Source organism: Talpa europaea, assembly GCF_964194135.1.
Source record: "Talpa europaea genome assembly, chromosome: 6".
In the NCBI taxonomy this organism is placed as follows: Eukaryota; Metazoa; Chordata; class Mammalia; order Eulipotyphla; family Talpidae; genus Talpa; species Talpa europaea.
The window spans coordinates 49394744-49413056 of NC_140072.1; the positions used below are offsets into that span (position 1 = coordinate 49394744).

At 38.5% G+C, this 18313-nt stretch overlaps 1 protein-coding gene across 4 annotated transcripts in view; it reads right to left on the minus strand.

Moving 5' to 3' along the window:
* The window catches only part of CTNNA2 (catenin alpha 2), a gene marked incomplete at both ends in the record, with an annotated part of 953627 nt that overhangs the window by 245234 nt on the left and 690080 nt on the right, over positions 1 to 18313 (minus strand). For all 4 annotated transcript variants that reach the window (XM_084235606.1, XM_084235605.1, XM_084235604.1 and 1 more), the window contains one exon: positions 5878 to 5958. In XM_084235606.1, coding sequence (XP_084091732.1) covers positions 5878 to 5958 — 81 coding nt within the window. The remainder of the gene's footprint in view (positions 1 to 5877; positions 5959 to 18313) is intronic.

Here is an 18313-nt window from a genome sequence, read left to right on the forward strand (position 1 = left end):
GAATTTTCTTATTCATACATATGCTATAAACTTGCTTGATCAGCATTTTGATTACTTATTCTTGAGCAAGCTTATGGGCGCCTTCTGTACTTTAGACATGCTAGTGAGAAAGATGTCCAGCCTGGCATCATCTGTAAGCTTGTGTTAATGCATTCAAAGTCAATATAAGTTGACTCATAGGAATACACTCAACCACGCATGACTTGAGCTGTGTCTTCATAAGAAGACTTTGCCCACAGTGATCATTCAAGAACTGTTTTCACCTGATAATATCATGTAAATTGAATTTGACATGATGAGTGTTTTCAGTAGATAAATAAGTATGTGATGGCATGACATTCAGTGTTATTGTATCGGGATTTTGCTAAGGTAGAGGTGAATATGTAACAGGTGACCAAGGGGCATGTTCCAAGGAGGTTCCTCACTAACCATGCCACTTGTGTAAGTATCATGAGAGTCCCTAAGGCTGGCCTTCACAGTGCTCCTGCACCCACACCTGCTATCTTGTCCTGTTCCTTCTGGCCATTTTGATACTCATCTTTTGGGTTTCTGATACCATTTCTGTTTACCTCTCTCTGAGTCGCTTATATTCTTTACATATTTCAAATCCCAACTGCTGTATGATCATTTTCTGGTCTCCACAATTCTATGGCGGCACAAAAATCTGACCTATGGTCCAGACTCCAGGGATTATTAGATCTGACATAGGTTTTCAGTATGAAGAACATGAACCTTAACAGTTGGAGTCAATTGACTATTTTATATTTTTTTAATGGAAGTTATGTAGATAACCTGTGTCCTGAGGAGGAAGAGCAGATTCGATTCAAGTCCAGAAATAAATGATTTTAAAATGTTTTGTTACAATGAATCTAAAAATAATTGGCTCCATAATGAGCAGATGTGAGATAAAGAATTGAATGCTTTAAAATTCCTTTTTTCTGTAAATGTTTGGAAAGTCTATAATTCACCCTTTGAGAAGTCAGCTACCTAAACATAATAGCACTTTTTTTAAAAAGAGGATCCAATGAACCATAACAGCTGGAGACCTGAAACATGATATTGTATCACAAACAAGAATCCTATTTTTTAACATTCACCAGAGATTTTTTTCTTCGGTCTGCAGTGCCATCCATCCCACTCCCTAAAGTAATAACAGTACTATTGAAAATCACAAAGCAACTTTACATATTTCTGTGACCCCTCTTTCTTCTCCAACTGCATCCCCCAGAGTAGATTAACATAGAGCTGATCCCAGACCACATGCTGGCTCCTGGGAGAGAAAAAGCATAGAAGGGTCATGAGCAAATGCCTCTGAGCTGACTGCCTAGCCTGAGGCCTCCACACACTCACCCTCTGCCCGAGGGGGACATCGTTGTTTCCATCCTCATCTGTAAAATGAGCGTAGTGAAGATCTTTTCTGTCTTACAGAACTGGCATGAGGAATAAATGCAGTCATTTCCTGGAGAAACTTGGGTCACTGCCTGGCACATTGTAAGGTCTCACCACACATCAGCTATGATTTAATTTACATACTGTGAACAGTGATTTCACAAGTTCTCTCTGATGACTGTCCACCTTTCACCAGAGTGCTTATATAATGAATTGGGTCACAAAGGGGACAGCTGGAGAAAATTCTAGAACTATAATTACTTCTTATTAGTTCTGGAAGATCTTTCTGTAATTCTATCTGGAGGCAGGGACTTGCTAAACTGACCTTTAAACATACCACACGTGACATGTTTTGCATGCTTTTTTATAATTTTTTGTTTTATAATCCACTCTACTAAATATTCATCCCAATGTGAAAGAATTCTATACAGGATTTTCATTGTCTGTTGAAAATAATTCTGATTGTAATAGCCAAAGTGACACTTCTGTCAAATTGACACTTATTGCATTTCATTGCTGGAATGATTGTGACGGTTATTAAGGGTGAAGGGATAAGAATTAGGCCCTTGATTGGTTTTGGGAATGAGAGAGTTGCTAAACTTAGCAACGCCCAAATATGTCTATGTTATGATTATTATTTATTAGCTTCTTACAAGGAAATATTTGGGTCCTGATTTGCTTATCAACATGGAAAAACAAAAAGACTAATAAAGAACCAAAATAATAGCCTATAAGCCGGTATCTCTGTAAGCTCAGGAAACATTAAGAAACTATGCCTAGAATAGTTCACCGGTAGCACATGGAAGGAGGGCATCAGAGAGCAGCTGGGGAGACTGATTGGTCCATTCTGAGCAATGGAGAAACCAAGTGGGCCCCTAGGTACCCAGTGGAGAGTCAGCCAAAAGCATTTGTTTTTCTAATGGTCTGATTCCAGAATCACAGCAGTGACAATAGCTCAGATATGGGGCATACTGTGCTCACAGCTCTAAAATTAAAACATAATACTTAAAACTGGCAGTTATATTCCCCTAAATCCATTTTTAATTCCAAACAAAATATTCCTAAGAGGATTCTTCTTTACCACTGCCCACCCTTATGGGTTTAATTGGCAACATGGATCCATGCCAATCTGTTTTGAAGAATATCCTTGGGTTCCTGTGACCTTTTTCACAATTTATGGCTCCTCAGTTCCTTGAAATATACTGCCTGGAGAAAAGGGTTCTAGTTACTTGAAAATTCTACTTAAACAGAAATCATTTTTATTCTATTACTCTTGATTTTTTAAGTGTCCACAAATTTAAGTTCACTTTCTTTCATTAATGAAGTCCAAGATAATGGTCAAGATTGACTTTATTTCTTTTAAATTTGGTGACCAAAACTTTGCAAAATTCCAGGGTCACCCTACTAAAGCCCAACCTTAGGGCTACGAGGAATCGGAAGGAGATAGAGTGGGAATTTAGGGAAGTTACCAGAAATTTTTTTTTTTTAATTAAATCCTTGATTTCAGTTTTTTTTTTTCCCTTTTGTGCTTTGATTTCTGTAAATACTGTTTAAAGTTGGAATCCATGCTTATAGGAAGTGGACAGGGATAACTGAGGGTTTTCATTTAGAAGCTGTTCTAACACAGGCTTATCTGTAATTAACAGAATCTGTTCTAGCAACATGGAAAAATTCATTTGAGCCACTAGCATTCTCTAGGCCATACTTTATAGCTCCTGTCAGAGACTTGGGTAAAATCTTGTTAACCCAATTAACTAGCTACCCAGCAACCAAATCAGTGTCACTGCATGTTCCATCTGCACAAATGCTAAGTAGCTTTTGTTTAGAGAAGCCTTTGTACCACTACAGGTGTACATGAAGATATAAAAGAGAAGAGAAGAAAGACTAAAATATCCCAACATATGGGCAGGAACAGATGGGGCCCATCTTAATTCTAGAAAGGCAGACTGGTGAAGAGAAAGATGTTTAAACCAAATTCAGGGATGTGGCATAAAATTATACCATAACTGTTGAATCTTAATATTATGGTACAATTATCTTTTTTGCCTTTATTCCTCACAGGTGGGCAAAATAGGTGGGCAAAAAATATTTCTTATTCCTGAAATGGTTTTGGGGAATAATATATTCTTTCCACTGCCATCATAAAAGAAGCTCCCTGGGAACTTGTCACCAAAGTATTTAAAATTCCACCTTCAAATTTCACCTGTCCTCAGTTGAAAAGGGTCTTTTCTGAGAGTGATAATACATGAGTAAAAATTATTTGATCCATTGCTTCCTAATAAGGCAAAAACTTGCTACAATAGGTTCGTGAGTGCAGAGAGCTAAGACTTCTAGCCTCTGAACATAAAAGAGTGATCCCTGATAAGACCAAGAGATCAGGGAGGTGAGAAGATCCAATTCATTACTTTTGCCTGGTTGTCAATTAAAGCAAAGGTAAGTCCTAAAGAAGATGCCCCACCCACTGCTTTTGAAATCTTTTAAAAACATGATTTTAAGGCATTACAGTTTCTGACATAGAATATGAATGAGGACTTCCTTTGTAGTAATTAATTCTTATATACAGCTCAAAGGTAACTCTGAGACTTAGTTTGGATGCCTATTTTTGCAGATAAGAAAGGAGACCAAGAGATGAAGGATCTCTTGGAGATCCTTCCAAGGATCCTTCCAAGCTGTGGAGCTGCACAGCCAGTTTAGTGGCAGAGCTAGAAGTAAAACCCTGGAAGCCAGACTCCTAAGTTAATGTTTTCCATTAATTCCAATAGTAATATCCCTCACATTTCACATCAGATGGGGCTTCATATGGAGAGAGAGTCTAAGAGGCAACACAGACATGGGCAACACAGGACAATGTTTATTCTCTATTTTTCTCTATTAATTCTCTATTTTTTCAAGGTAAAATAAAAATGGAATGTTTTCCCTAAAAGTTCTTGTTTGCTGAACAAACCAGACTCTTATATTCCAGAACTAATTGTGATATCTTCTGGAGGACATTAGCTCCAGTGTATTTATACTTTCTGAAACAAACTCAGAAGATCCCCAGCTGTCATCAGAGATGGTGTCTTCTTCTCTTTCAAACCATTTCTAAGATGCTCTTTGGCCATTCCTGCTCAGGTACCTTGCTAATCTTGTTTGTATTTAAATGCTGCCAGAGTGATGCTCCATGCAGCCAAGCTGGTCTAGTTTTTCCAGCTGCTGATAAAAAGCAGGCATTGGCCGGAGGAAGTGGTTGGTTCTAACCTACTAACACAATGAACACACAGTGAGTGAGACTGATGTACGTTACTAAAGAAGTTACTGGTAGAAGTTACTAGTAGAAGACCAGATGACTCTCTGGCAGAAATCCAGGGATTTAATTATGAATTAATCAAGACATTATCTCTTCAAGAAAAAGAACACTATCAAAGAAAATGGAGCTCACTATGGAAACATATCAAATAAGGACCACAAGACAATATTTACCAGTATTTAAACAGTGCTCTTGAGACGAAGAGAGACTGTGAACAGAGGATTTCCCCCCCAAAAATATGAACCCATCAAACTAGCGATGCCATTATCTATTTAAATCATCCATCTAATTTCCCTTGAGTTAGTTCCCTGCTCCCTGAACAATCACTTAGCAAACTCTCCCCTAGATTTTCATTCCCAACGGTAAACACTGGGTCAGAGACCTGAATTAGCCCATAAGATTAAGAGTTAAATTTCTCACTAATGATCAGCATTCTTTTTTTTTAAACATTGACATAGTTGTTTATTCATCTACTATCTTGGGAGTTCAACAAGTAAGAGCCAAAAGAAACCAGAGGTTAGCTCTTGCATACCTGGGTCTGGAAAACTGAAAACCAAATGTAAAGGGAAGTGAACTCATCAAGTCTCCACCTGGGGAGACTGTCTAAGTAGAGAGCCAGCTGCCCCCTCTTAGGCTGTTTTTGTCCGGAGCCGCCTGGAGCATGCGCCGTGTTGCGCAACACACGTGCCATTAATTAGTTTTCCCTTTACCGGTTTGCCTGCTGAGAAACCACAGGTGTTTCCTATTAATCAAATGAGACTGGGAGGTACGATGGGAGGAGCTACCAGGATATAAGAAGAGAACCACGAGAAGGTCAGGAGGTTATTGCGAGAGAGGTTATTGCGAGAGGAGCAGAGAGAAGGTCAGGGAAGGTAGAAAGACAGGGAAAAGTAAAAGAAAGGAAAAGGAAAAATAAAGAAGTAAACGCTAGCGTCAAGTTGTCTCAAGCCCCCATTTCAATCCTCAGCCCTTCTCTTCGTGCCTACGAATCCCGCGGGTCAGGACAGTTTTCATCACCACACCCCTTGCAGCTGTCACATCTGTCTGCTCAGCAGACTATACCCTGTTGTTGAATTGTGTATATGTTGATATGACAAAGAATAACAACCTAAAATCAGTTCTAAGAAAGCACCCAGAAAAGGACATTTTTGGAAACCATCACTAAGTACTAACCACTTAAAATATAAAAAAGAAAAGAGTACCTGTCTCCTTAGATCTCTTGTTTTCTTGGTCATCTTATCAATTGCAATGTTTAGAGGATCTCCTTTTTCTTTCCTTCCAGTCTATTAAGAAAAGAGAAATAATTTTGGGTTTAGAAAATTCAATGTTAGAAACATTAAAAGTTTAAAAAAAAATCAGAAACACATTGGAGTTGCAGAGTTCAAAAAATTCTTAAAAAGATTCTTCCCAGCAGCAGCTAATATGATTTGGTCACTAAAGTTGACTTTACCTGAAATAAAAACTAAAGTTGATGAAAATCAATATTCTCAGGAGTGTTGCACATATTAACTCAATGCAAATCTATATTTTCTTCCTTTCTCCAGACATTTAGCCATCAAGTAACATAGCAGGGATATTTTGATTTTGTCTTCAAATACAAATGTGTTAGGCTTCTTTATTATACAAACATACTATTTCATAGAATGACAGAAACTAACTTAGAAAAGTCATTTAAAGCAAATCACCAGACTTTCATCATAGGTCATAATGGAACTTGTGCATCAGAATCAAAAGACGCCAGTGTTTCCAATCTCTGTTTCATCATGCTATGGAATGTAAAACATGGTAACAAGTAACCCACTGATTGGGGTTCTGAGGAAACTGTCACTTGTGACTGTAACAGGCAAAGGTAAAGCCAAAAAAACAAACAAAACAAAACAAAACAAAAAAACAAAAATCAACAAGTACATAAAAAATACCTTTCTTCAATAAATTATTCACTTGAAAGTTTTACCTATAACTAGTTCCCCCCCTCTATTTTTAACGGCTATAACAGTTTAAACCAAACAAAACAGAATCTCTATTTACTTTTATAAATAACAGTGAAAACAAGATTTCATGGTTTAAAAGTTCTATTTAACTTTATGAATAGTATTATCTGCCCTTTAAGAGAAAGACTATTTTCAAAAAAGCTATTATCAAATCTATTAAGTTACCTAATCCTTTTTTTTAAAGATTTATTTTATTTATTTATGCATACAAGAGCTGGGGTGTAGGCCAGAGGTGCGGGGGAGTGAGGGTAATGAGAGTGTTCATCAGAGACTGAGTGGGGAGCAGAACAGTTGGACTGACTGAAATACACTGCTGAGGGGAGTAGCAGGTGAGACAGGAGAGGTCTGCTGCACCATGTGGGTTTGCTCCCTGGCCAGGGATTGAACCTCTGCTTCAGTGGCTGCTGATAGCTTCATAGCGCTGAGACTTAACCCCTTGCACCACCAGGGCAGCCCCTGGTTGCCTAATGTTTAGTCAAATACCCACAGATTTATTTATGGTCCTAATAGCAGGTCAACTGTTCCATACTCAGTCTCTGTAAACACAAGTAGGTCTCTGCAGTAGTTTGTGTATGTGATGAAATGAAATCCCTAGTCACCAGTTGTGCTTAATGGGATTAAGCATTTTAAAGATTCATAGAATCACAAGCAATTCCACTTTCAGACATCTATCTGAAGAATATGAAAACCTTAATTTGAAAAGATGCATGCACCACTATCTTCATTGCTGCAATATTCACAATAGCCAAGTCATGGAAACAGTGTAAAGTGCTCAACAGATTTCTGAGTGTTCTCTTCCAGTGACCAAATCCAGGACACATAATACTACTATGTATTCATCACATCTACATTGAAAGCAGCCATTCTTTTCTTCAACTTGCTTAATTAACCACTTTTCCAGAAAAAAAAATATGTGAGATAGATAGATAGATATAGACACATACCTCACATGATATATATATATAGTCAAACTATATATATATATATATATATATAGTTTCCATTAACAAACAAAAGAACAGGCTATGTGTGCGCATAATCTTCTAAAATCTTACAATTTCTTATCATTCATATTCCCTAACTCATATGATGTCACCTTCAGATGTATACACTGAAGTCTATAAGTAGAAAGTTTAAAACAAGTGGCTCATATTTCCCAACTTTGAAATATAAGCATACAAGTAGCTGGAAGAAAATAAAGATCATTGGAGAAGAATAATCGGTGCTTTATCCTTGGAGAAAGCTGGTCAGATAGCAAGTGTGACTTCAGAGCGCTGGCTCCTCATGTACTGCATTTACTATGTACCACAAATTAGCAGCCAGAGTTATTTCTTTTCTCTTTGACTTTTTCCTTGCAAATAGGATGTCTGCAATCAAAATAGAGAGCACATTTGCAGAGGTCTAGGCAAGGATCATTCTGAGAACCACAGATTTCTATGCCTTTTCTATTTATGAGAGAAAAAAAAAATCTTACTTTAAAATATAATAATTATGAGTTTGGTTTTAAAAGTGGCTATTACAGGAGAATGAATAATTGAACATTTCAATGTAAAAAAAAATTCAACACAAAATAATTACTCAACAAATACTAAGTATCAGACATGGCGCTCATTTCATCCTGCCAGAGGCATATAATTGCCATCTTATAAGTGAGGTGTTAAAGTTCAGAGCAGGCCTGGGATGAGGGAGAGGGGAGTGAGAAGCACCCCCTTTTGGTGTTCAGGAGATACTAAAGAACTCAGTAATCCAAAAAAAATAACATCTAATTCATTATTTTAGAAAGTGAAAAATAATGAAAACAAATTTAAATAAAGACATGCTCTCACAGGCCATGATTGCATTGAGGCAATTAAGGTGAGTCACGCAGGTACAGGTCAGATATCTCTTTTTTTTTAAAGATTTATTTATTTATTTATACAAGCACTGGGTACAGTCAGAAGCATGGGAGGGTGAGAGAATTCACCAGAGCCAGAGCAGCGGGGAGCAGAGCAGGCAGACTGACGAAGTACACTGCTGAGGGGAGCAGTGGGCATGATAGGAGAGGTCTGTCGCACCATGTGGGATCCTCACCGGCGGCCAGGGATTGAACCGGCACTGCAGAGGCTGCGGGTAGCTTCGCAGCCCAGCACTCAACCGCTGCGCCATCAGGGGAGGCCCCAGATATCATTTTTGTTTTTTTTTTTTTAACTTTAAAATATTGGAGGATATATTTATTCTTAAAAAAAAGAAGTAATTGCTTACCTGAAATCAAATTTAACTGGGATCCTGTATTGTTATATGCTAAATTAGCTACACCTACCCACACAGGTAATCAGATGTTTAAGATTGTAGCTGGGGTTGAGAAGGCTTTGTTGCCCAGTTCTATGAATAGAAGGGCAACAGGGGACTATGTATCCCATCTTGCTCAATAATATGCCAATGAAAAGCACATATGTTCCTTAGATGTACAGGATCCTGTTGGTCAACATGGGTAACATGCAAAAAATTATGGTCATCAAGCTCCTAAGCCAAGTGTGTGAACCTGAACTTGAGACTAACAACTGTACAAGGGACCAGCATGCCAAAGGGCTAAATGAGTCACTCAGAAGAGAGCCAAGATGCTGCATTTAGTGTGTCACTAGATCACTAGATCTTAAATCATAAGTAAGATATGAATAGAAAAAAGAGGTGTACTTGAAAGGATGGAGTGGCAAATAGAAAGGCATGAAGACAACAAATAGCAAGGCAGGGAATCCCTGGTGGTGCAGGCGATTGAGCGCCAAACTGTAAAGCTGTCCACAGCCTCTGCAGTGCGGGTTCGATCCCAGCCGGCTGGCAAGAATCCCACGTGGCGCGGCAGACCTTTCCTGCCTCGCTTGCTGCTCCCCTCAGCAGTGTCTTTGGTCCGTCTGCCTGTTCCATTTCCCGCTCTGTCTCTGGTGAATCCTCTCACCCTCCCGTGCATCTGGCCTGAACCCCAGTTCTTATATAAATAAATAAATAAATAAATAAATCTTTAAAAAAAAAAATAGCAAGGCAGGTTTTGGGAGGATCATGGATGAAATGGACCAGCCTTTTCTCCATGATTTTTCTCTGTAATGTGAAGGGATTGGTTCGACAAGCTGTAAAGAAGTAATTTTTATATGAATTCCTTTAGCGTGTGATTACGCCAACTATATTTTGATCTTCAAGACCAGCATTCCATGAAACTGTAATATTTTGCAATCCTGGGTTTCTCCACCTTTCAAGTCTTTGGCTAAAGCCAATTAAGAAAAAAACTCAGTAGACCTGGGCTCTGTGTGTATTCACACTGTTTATAAAGGGTAGAAATGATAAAATAAGGACTAAATCTGAGAAAATTTGAGCCACTGGAATAATGACAATAGTGCTTTAATACTCAGATTTACACAGCAAATGGGATTTGCAAGACATAACTCCTTACTTTTCTGTACTCTATGTCCATATTTGGAAAAACTTTTAAATTATTGCCTTAAAATGAGTAGGATGACAATCACTGAGGCAAACAAAAGAAAAAAGACTCTTGCTTCCTGGTGGCGGCCCTCCATTGTTAGGCTCTATAACCATGGACTAATGATTTGCCTCCTCTTTTTGAGTTTTCTCATGAGCACAATGGATAGCATAATATATGCCCTGCCTTCTTCACCAGGTTAGCAGGACAATCAATCACAATGTCAATGTGCTGGAAACAATAAAAGGCATTAACAGTAGTCAGGGTAATTAGGAAAGTATTTCTGCTGTGGAAAAAATGGAAGGATTGATTTGGAAACTACATAGAAACTATTTTTGGATCATCTGGACTTCTGCTTTCTCCACTGGGGCAGATAATATACGAAAACATTGCCAAAAACTAGAATTTCTAAAGGAAACATTATTTCTCTTTAAGGAAGGAATACTTGGGGCAGTACATTTTAAGTACAACTAGTCTAAGATATTTCTAAGGTGAAATAAGGGGCAAAAACTTCAGATGAATGTCTTAACATAGTAAATTCTTGAATATATTTGTTAAAATGACATAGAACTTGATCATCTCCAGCAAATTCTAGTTACCAGGAAATGAACCAGATGCCTCATCCAACTCTCTTCCCCACGTCTTACAAGTTCTATAACCTAGAAGAAGTCTTACCAGTTGAAGTTTTTACACCCTCTTCATTTTTACACTCTCACCTAGTAATAAGAAAATGTGTGGTTTTAATTCATTAACTACTTATTCCCTTCTTTTGGTGAACAGAAGTAAACAAGAAACAGTTGTAACCACTCTCTGCCAATAACTATCTAAGTGAATTGACTACTTCTCCAGACTCCAGACTTGCCATCTATAGCATGGAGGGGCCAGAGACAAGCTACAGAACTAGGACATGTGGGAAACCAAAAAACCCTCAGGACATGTAACCACCCTTCCCTTGTTACAAGAAAGCTCTCACAGCTTCCTTGCAGGAAGGACTGTGAACTGACAGTCTGTCAGGGTTTTCTCATTTCTAAAATGTGGATAAATGCTTGCCTTGTGGGATTATTATGACCTTCTAAGAGACATGACCTGCAATATGCTTGGCACAATACCTGACCTAGCACAGGCAACTCAATAAACGTTCATTTTCTCTCCTCCTCCACCTGTTCTTTCGTTTCAAAGATGAGGACAGCAGATGCAGAGAGAAGAGCTCACTGATTGCCATCACCTAGCTAACTGGTGTCTGACCAGGACCTCCAGGCCCCCAGTCCAGGACTTTCCCCATTTATTATATATCTAAACGCTCCCCCTTCTCTCAAATTCTAGGACTGTGATTGTTAGAGTTTCATGTTACTTTTCAAAGGCAATCCAAATGAAATCTCAGTACGTATTGGTTCTATCAGGTTTTGTCCACAGACTTTGTATGTCTTTCTTGGGCCTGTTCTCACTTGTCATCTTTATATTTACCTGAAGATGATGAATCTGCAGTAGAGATAACCATGTAATAAATATATTTTATTATTTTAAAGGATTTATTTATTTATGCTTTAAAGATTTTATTTATTTATGCTTTAAATATTTAAAGATTTATTATACAAAAGCTGGGGTGTGGGCCTGAGATGCAGGGGGGTGAGAGGATTCACCAGAGACAGAGTGGGGAGAAGAACAGGCAGATCTACTGAAATACACTGCTGAGGGGAAAAGCGGGTGAGACAAGAGAGGTCTGCTGCGCCATGTGGGTTAGTTCCCTGGCGGGGGATCAAACTTGTGCTGCAGTGGCTGGCTTAACCCCTTGTGCTACCAGGAATGCCCCAAATATATTTTAAAAAGAAGATAGATGGAGTATTCACACACACTGCTCCACATGCCTTTCTTATTGCCATCTGTTGCTTTAGTGGGGTGCATGATTATTAAACTTTGTTTAGTCTTTGAGCACTATTGTACAAAATAGTGGGATAGAGCTATGGCTTCAATTGATGAGACTGAAGGAAATGAATTTCCTTATTTAAATTTTTGCCAGGGATCCTTTATTTTCCCGATCTCTGGCTCCAAATTCAAGTCCAGTTTTCCAAAGTATCAGATGCTGTCAGGGAGACTTTCATATTTTCATTTTTATTATACACACACACATACACACACACACACACACAAATTGGGGTCTTTCTCAAATGAATTTTAAGATGAATTGAAATTTTGATTTTTATAATTATTTCAACAAGTCCCTCTAGGGAAAAAAAGTCCCTTCCACTTTGCATGAGCATCTTTCTTTCCTTCTTTCTCTCTCTTTTACCACATCAGTTAATGTATTTATATCATACACTGAATATTATACAACTGATACCAGCTCCCTAATGTATAAAACAAAAGATACAAGAGATTTTTTTTTTAATTTCTGAAATTGACTATTTCTTTAAAGGGTATTCTCCATTCATGTCGATCATCACATCCTAAATACATAATCCAATCCAAGTGGCCACTCATGGTGACTGTGTGAATATAAATCTACCATCTTAGTGTTTTCTGTGAGATCCAAGGTTTCATGTTAATTTCAAGGCATGATTTTATTATATAATAATTGGGGAATGACTGTCAGAAGGCAGATGTTTATCACTTTTTTTCTTTTCCTCAATGGTACCTGCAAACTTGATAGAGCCTATGAAGAATCTTCAAAATATTGCATAGCTATGACTAACATATTTAATGTACAGGTAACTAATCAAATATGAACTTTTTAAGTTGTTATTTGAAAAAAGTGGAAGTCAAAATGATCAGAATGGCAGAAAGCAATAATGCACCATGCACTCTACCTCCAACACATTTTCCTGTCATTTAAACCTATGATTTAGACGACAGGAGGAAAGACAAAAATTATGTATTGATCCAGCAGTCACCCTGTCACATTTGGAGAATTGCCCATCTACCTGCAAACCCTATATATAGAAAAAATAGTCTTATTAAAATAGTACCTTTATTTGTAGAACACTGAACAGCTCATAACACTTCTTATGTGTAGGTCACAGTCTGAGAAAGTGGACCTTTCTTTTCACTATTTTGTACAAGGAATGGACAATATCTCTTTAGAATGGATGAGAGTTTAGCAGTGGTCACAAATCAAACTATGGTCCAGATATGACTACATCATGGCTTAGCTTTCCTGGACCCTGAGACTAGTGGGGAAGGATGTCAAAGGTAGGCAGGGAAAAATGGAAGACAAAATATCAGGCATAAGTGTATCTGACATTTCTCTACAAGACCGCATCTAAGCTCAGGAAAGAATCATCAATATGTAAAAAGAGACTATCAGAATGGCATTTATCTGTAAGCCTCACAGGCCCTACCTATTAGCACAACAATATCAGTACACATCAGGCAATACACAGTAAGGACTGGCATGGGGTGATCAGGGGTCATCACTCTTTGCTTATACCTTTCCGGTAGTCTATCCATATTCTTTTGGTTAAATTCTCTAAGTTTTCCCTCTGACTCTCAACCACAGGGTTCTGACCAAGGGATACATTTATGAAAACATTCAAACAAGAGAGAAAGCTACTATAAGGTTGTATGCAGAATTATTTTGAAGGAGGCAATTTTTTTCCCCCCAAAGGGATTGATAACCTGTCAGTAGATGCACTTTGAGCTACTTAACAAGTCTGAAAAAGGTGCCCCGTAAAGAAAAACATAGTTGGGCGGGGGGTTGGAAAACAGGAGGAAGAGAGGTAAATTTAGGGCAGGGAAGGGATGAGGATTTAAGGAGAAGAAACAGAAGGTAAGGGAAGGAAGCAAAGAGAAGAAAAAGTAGTCACTTTTGGAGTCAAAACTTGTAAAATGGAGTCATAACTTGTAAAATAAAGGTTAGGATACAGTGTTTGTTTGCTTTGTCATTATAGCCTTAGAGTCTGTTGCTATGCCTGTCACATAACAGGAATTCAAAAGACTGTATTAAATAAACTTATTTTATTAAATCAATACATGGAATCCTGAATTTAGTTGTACTTAAGAGCTTTAAGTATCCATCAGTGGACTTTCCAGTTAATAAATTCCCTCATGTTTATTGATGCTTAATTTTTGTCACTTACAATCAGAAATATGTGACTGCATGAGAGATCTCAAAACACCAGACCAAAATAATTGGAAGACAGAGTGCTAGAAAAGGGACAGTCCAACTAAGTCTGCCAAGGACATAGCCCAGAAGCCCTTGTGGGGAGCTAAGTCTTTTGCACAGGGTTTTCCCCCACACTAATGATGGTCGAAGCTCTAGATTCTATTATCAGAGTCCTTCCCTAAATTCTGCTAATCAGTAGCCTTGAGAAATTGCCCATGGAATAATCTCTAGAATTCCTGCTTTTCCTCAAATTCTTCCCATGACCCACCCTAGTGTAGATCTCCACCACACCATCATTTGTTTTAACCTCTCTCATTATCCTCAGTGTGGTTTGTTAATATTCCTCAAACTATTTAGTTCTTCTGGATCCTTACTTTGCTGAACACTTGGGCCCATATTTTAAGACTTCATAATCAGGTCTCCTCTTGTATTTGCCCTTGTATCTGATTAATTTGTTCCTTTTCAACAACTCAAACACTTTCTACCTCATCTTGGTACCTGAATGAAAGAGGTCATTTCCCCTACAACCACTGGTTTATCCATTCTTCAAGGTAGAACTCAAAATTCCCCTGTTACAATGAATGTTTCTAAACTGATATATCCCTTGAAGATCTTCCTCCCCTGCAACTGAATCCTTCAATTAAGTGCTGCACCAGGTAATGTGGATGTTAAGAATATACCATTCTGATAATGTATCAAGTTTTCATGTGGCTGCAGAACAGAACTCAAGCTTTTGATGACTGGTGTATGTAGTGTATATTTTAGTTTTCTCCTAGGGGACTCAACATGATACTCCTAATAAGTGGTCCAGAAATACATGTTTATGGTTAGAAGGATAAATTTTCCAAGCAGGTACCTAGAGATAGGAAGCACATGTGAAAGGGATAGGGATGAATGATTTGGAAAATGTAGGGTCCTAAAAATAAAGCTCACCCAACTCACAATTGCTGATCAAAGCCATAGAAAGTGGTTGGCTCATGTGAAATAATATAGCTTTTGCTACTGGACTTCTTTTATCAACACAGTTGTAGTCCTTAGTGATTATCTGTCAGAAAACACTGCATTGAAGACATTTTTCTTCAAATTCCCCTCCCCCCAGCTCCTAACCATAGGTGATTGCTGAAAAACCAGGGTTACTTAACCACATGCTCCTTCAAAACTCATGAGAGACCATGAACTGAGCAAACTGCTAAAAAATGCTATTTCATCTTTGCATTTAAGATGAAAGTATCCAAGGTAAAGTGCAAATTCCCACTGATTTTAAATACACATACAAACACATATGAACCCATAAATGATTTACATTTCAATGAAATTTTAATTTTGCTTCATTTTTAAGTGCATATTCCCCACTTAGTTACAGTTAAAGATAGCAACACCTAAAGGATCCCTAGAGTTTGGCATTTTCCACACCTCAAAAAGATGTCAATATCTGAGTTCACGTTGCTGAGAGTTTACAGATTTCAGACAATTTTCAGACAGAGCGTGAACTTAGTTTAAGGGAAGTCTATTTTTTTTGGAGATCTCTAAGTCTTGGATCAATTCACTTCCTTCATAATTCCTTCATCACACCTACATAATTCTCCAATTCACAGCAACCCATAGTCCTTTTGTAACAGGGTGGTCCCCAGGAAAGGGGGAGGTTCCAGGTTCCCTGCCCCACCCAAAAGGAGGGTGGAACTAAGCAGGGAGAGACAGAAGCTGCAGAGGAGACTGAGGAAGGAAGGAAACAGAATGGAGATCCAGAAGGAGACCTGGAGGAGGGGTATGGAGCCTAGAGACACGTGAAGAAACTGTGCTTGTCTTTTGGTCATGGACTGGGTGACACAGATGTGGGTGAGAGACCCAAGGGGAGGTGACAATGGTGGCTTTTATCTTGATTTTGATTTTGCTCTTTTCCTTCCAGGCTTGTCTGGTTGTTTCTGACCCTTTTCTGTGGGTCCCCACTGGAAGATGCTTTAGACTTGTGGCAGGCTTTGGGGCCTTGCTCTGGGCCAATCCTGCTTGGGTGGATTTTTAACCACAAGGGGATTTGTAACTTTGGGTGCTTGATTTAGAAACTAGATTCTTTGCCTGTCCTGCATTGTTTCCTAGTTGTATTAAAGTTCCTTCCTGTTCAAGTCTCATATGTTCCGTGTTGATATGGTGGATGACAGAACCCATTTAGAATAGGCGGTTTTGTGGGGTTTGGGGTGCCCCCTCTCCCTGCCCTGTAACACTTTGAGAATCTACAGCCATCTATTTCATTGATTTAGGGTCTTATAAATGATTCCCACTCAGGCAATAATTATATATTGTGCATATCTCTCCTATTAATTGAATTTCAGATATCACACACTCAAAGGCTAAAATACAGAAGTATAAAATGTATCATTATGATCATATATTGCTTAGAGACTTCTCATAAGTTTCTAAACTTATATATATGCCTCTTGTCCCCAAGAAGTAAAGGAGCTTAAGGAGAGTATATCAATCAATTTGGGCTGCTATAACAGAAAACCATAGACTGTGTGGTTTAAACAACAAAAATTAATTTTCTCACAATTCTGGAGCTTGGAAAGTCCACAATTAATACCCAGCAGGTGTGGTTTCTGATGACATTTCTCTTCCGGGATTATACATGGCTACCTTCTCGCTATGTCCTGACATGGTGGAGAGAGAAATTGCAACAAGCTTGCTAGCATCTCCTCTTATAAGGGCATAATCACATCATGAAAGCACTGTCCTCATCACCTCATCTAAACATAATTATCTCCCACAGTCCCCATCTCCAAATACCATCACACTGGGGGTTAGGGCTTTAACATATGAACTTTGGAGGAACACATTTCAGTCCATAGAAGACAGGAAAATGGCTGTCAATTATACTTCCTTGAAACTCTGAAGATTCTTACACAGTGCCTTACATGGAATAGGATCTAGCAAATCTTAAGTATGCATAAATAAATACATATAAATATGCATTGAATATAAATGAATGAAGTAATTGGTATTCTAGATGTTTGACATGATTATAAGTTATGGATCTTTGGGGGACAAGATTACCATGGTGCCAAGTAGAGTTTATGGGGAGCTTTATCTCACTATTGGTAGATTACTACTGTTACCTCATCTCTTTCTGCACACATCCCCTTTCCTCTATGTTCAAAATCTCTCCTAATAAGGATGAGAAAGAAATCAAAGCTTTCAACTGACTGCATGGGACTAAGATGTATGTACACATGACAGAAGAAACATAAATAGTAAATGACATCTCAAATCCTTCTGTTAACATAGTGGGAGGTAGGAAAAGATAAACTTGAGGACACGGGCACCAAAAGGGAATAGGTTTAGGGAATGATACTTCTCAATGACCGGCAGAATTCTGAAGGGGACAAAGCATCACGTTGTACTAGCAAACACCTCTGTTCAACAGCCCGACAGTAAAGAAAAAGCAGGAATGTTTCTGAGTGACATGGAACAGAGGAAATATACAATTTGGGATAACAGGTACTTTTTATATATCCAGGAACCCCCAAAGACTTTTTTGTTTCCTAAATCAATTCTGACCTCAACTGATGTTTGCCAAAATCTAGGAGGATGGCCTCTACTTTTCTTCTTGGGTGTCACCACCACCTATTTCATATCTTGGCACTTTCTCCTTCCTCTCATGCTCTTCTCCAAAAGGCCAATACTGTCTGGAAAGCAACGCACAGGTCCTAGTCATTTTAAGTCTTCTCGCCATAAAGGAACTAAGAGAGAGTAATGCCTATTTTTTAATTATCTGGAAAGTCAAAGTAACTAAAGAAATATTTTAACTATTTATACACTTTCAAGCTGCTAGATAAAGCTGCTAACTTTATTGTTAGCCTTTAATGTTCTTTTATTTTTCAGGAGTAGAGCTTATCAAGTCTTGGATACTTTTTCAATTCCCCAAACCCACTCCCAAGTCTGACTGCAAGCCCAGGATGCACCCCATCTCTAGCACCATCATCCAGGAGGAGCAAGCTTGGGCATCTCTGGTAGCCTAGGGTGGGCCTCTCTGGTGGCTAAGTCTCAATGCTACCACCACAAAGGCCCAACCAACTCGATGGCCTGAGTTGGATCCCTGGCCAGGGAAC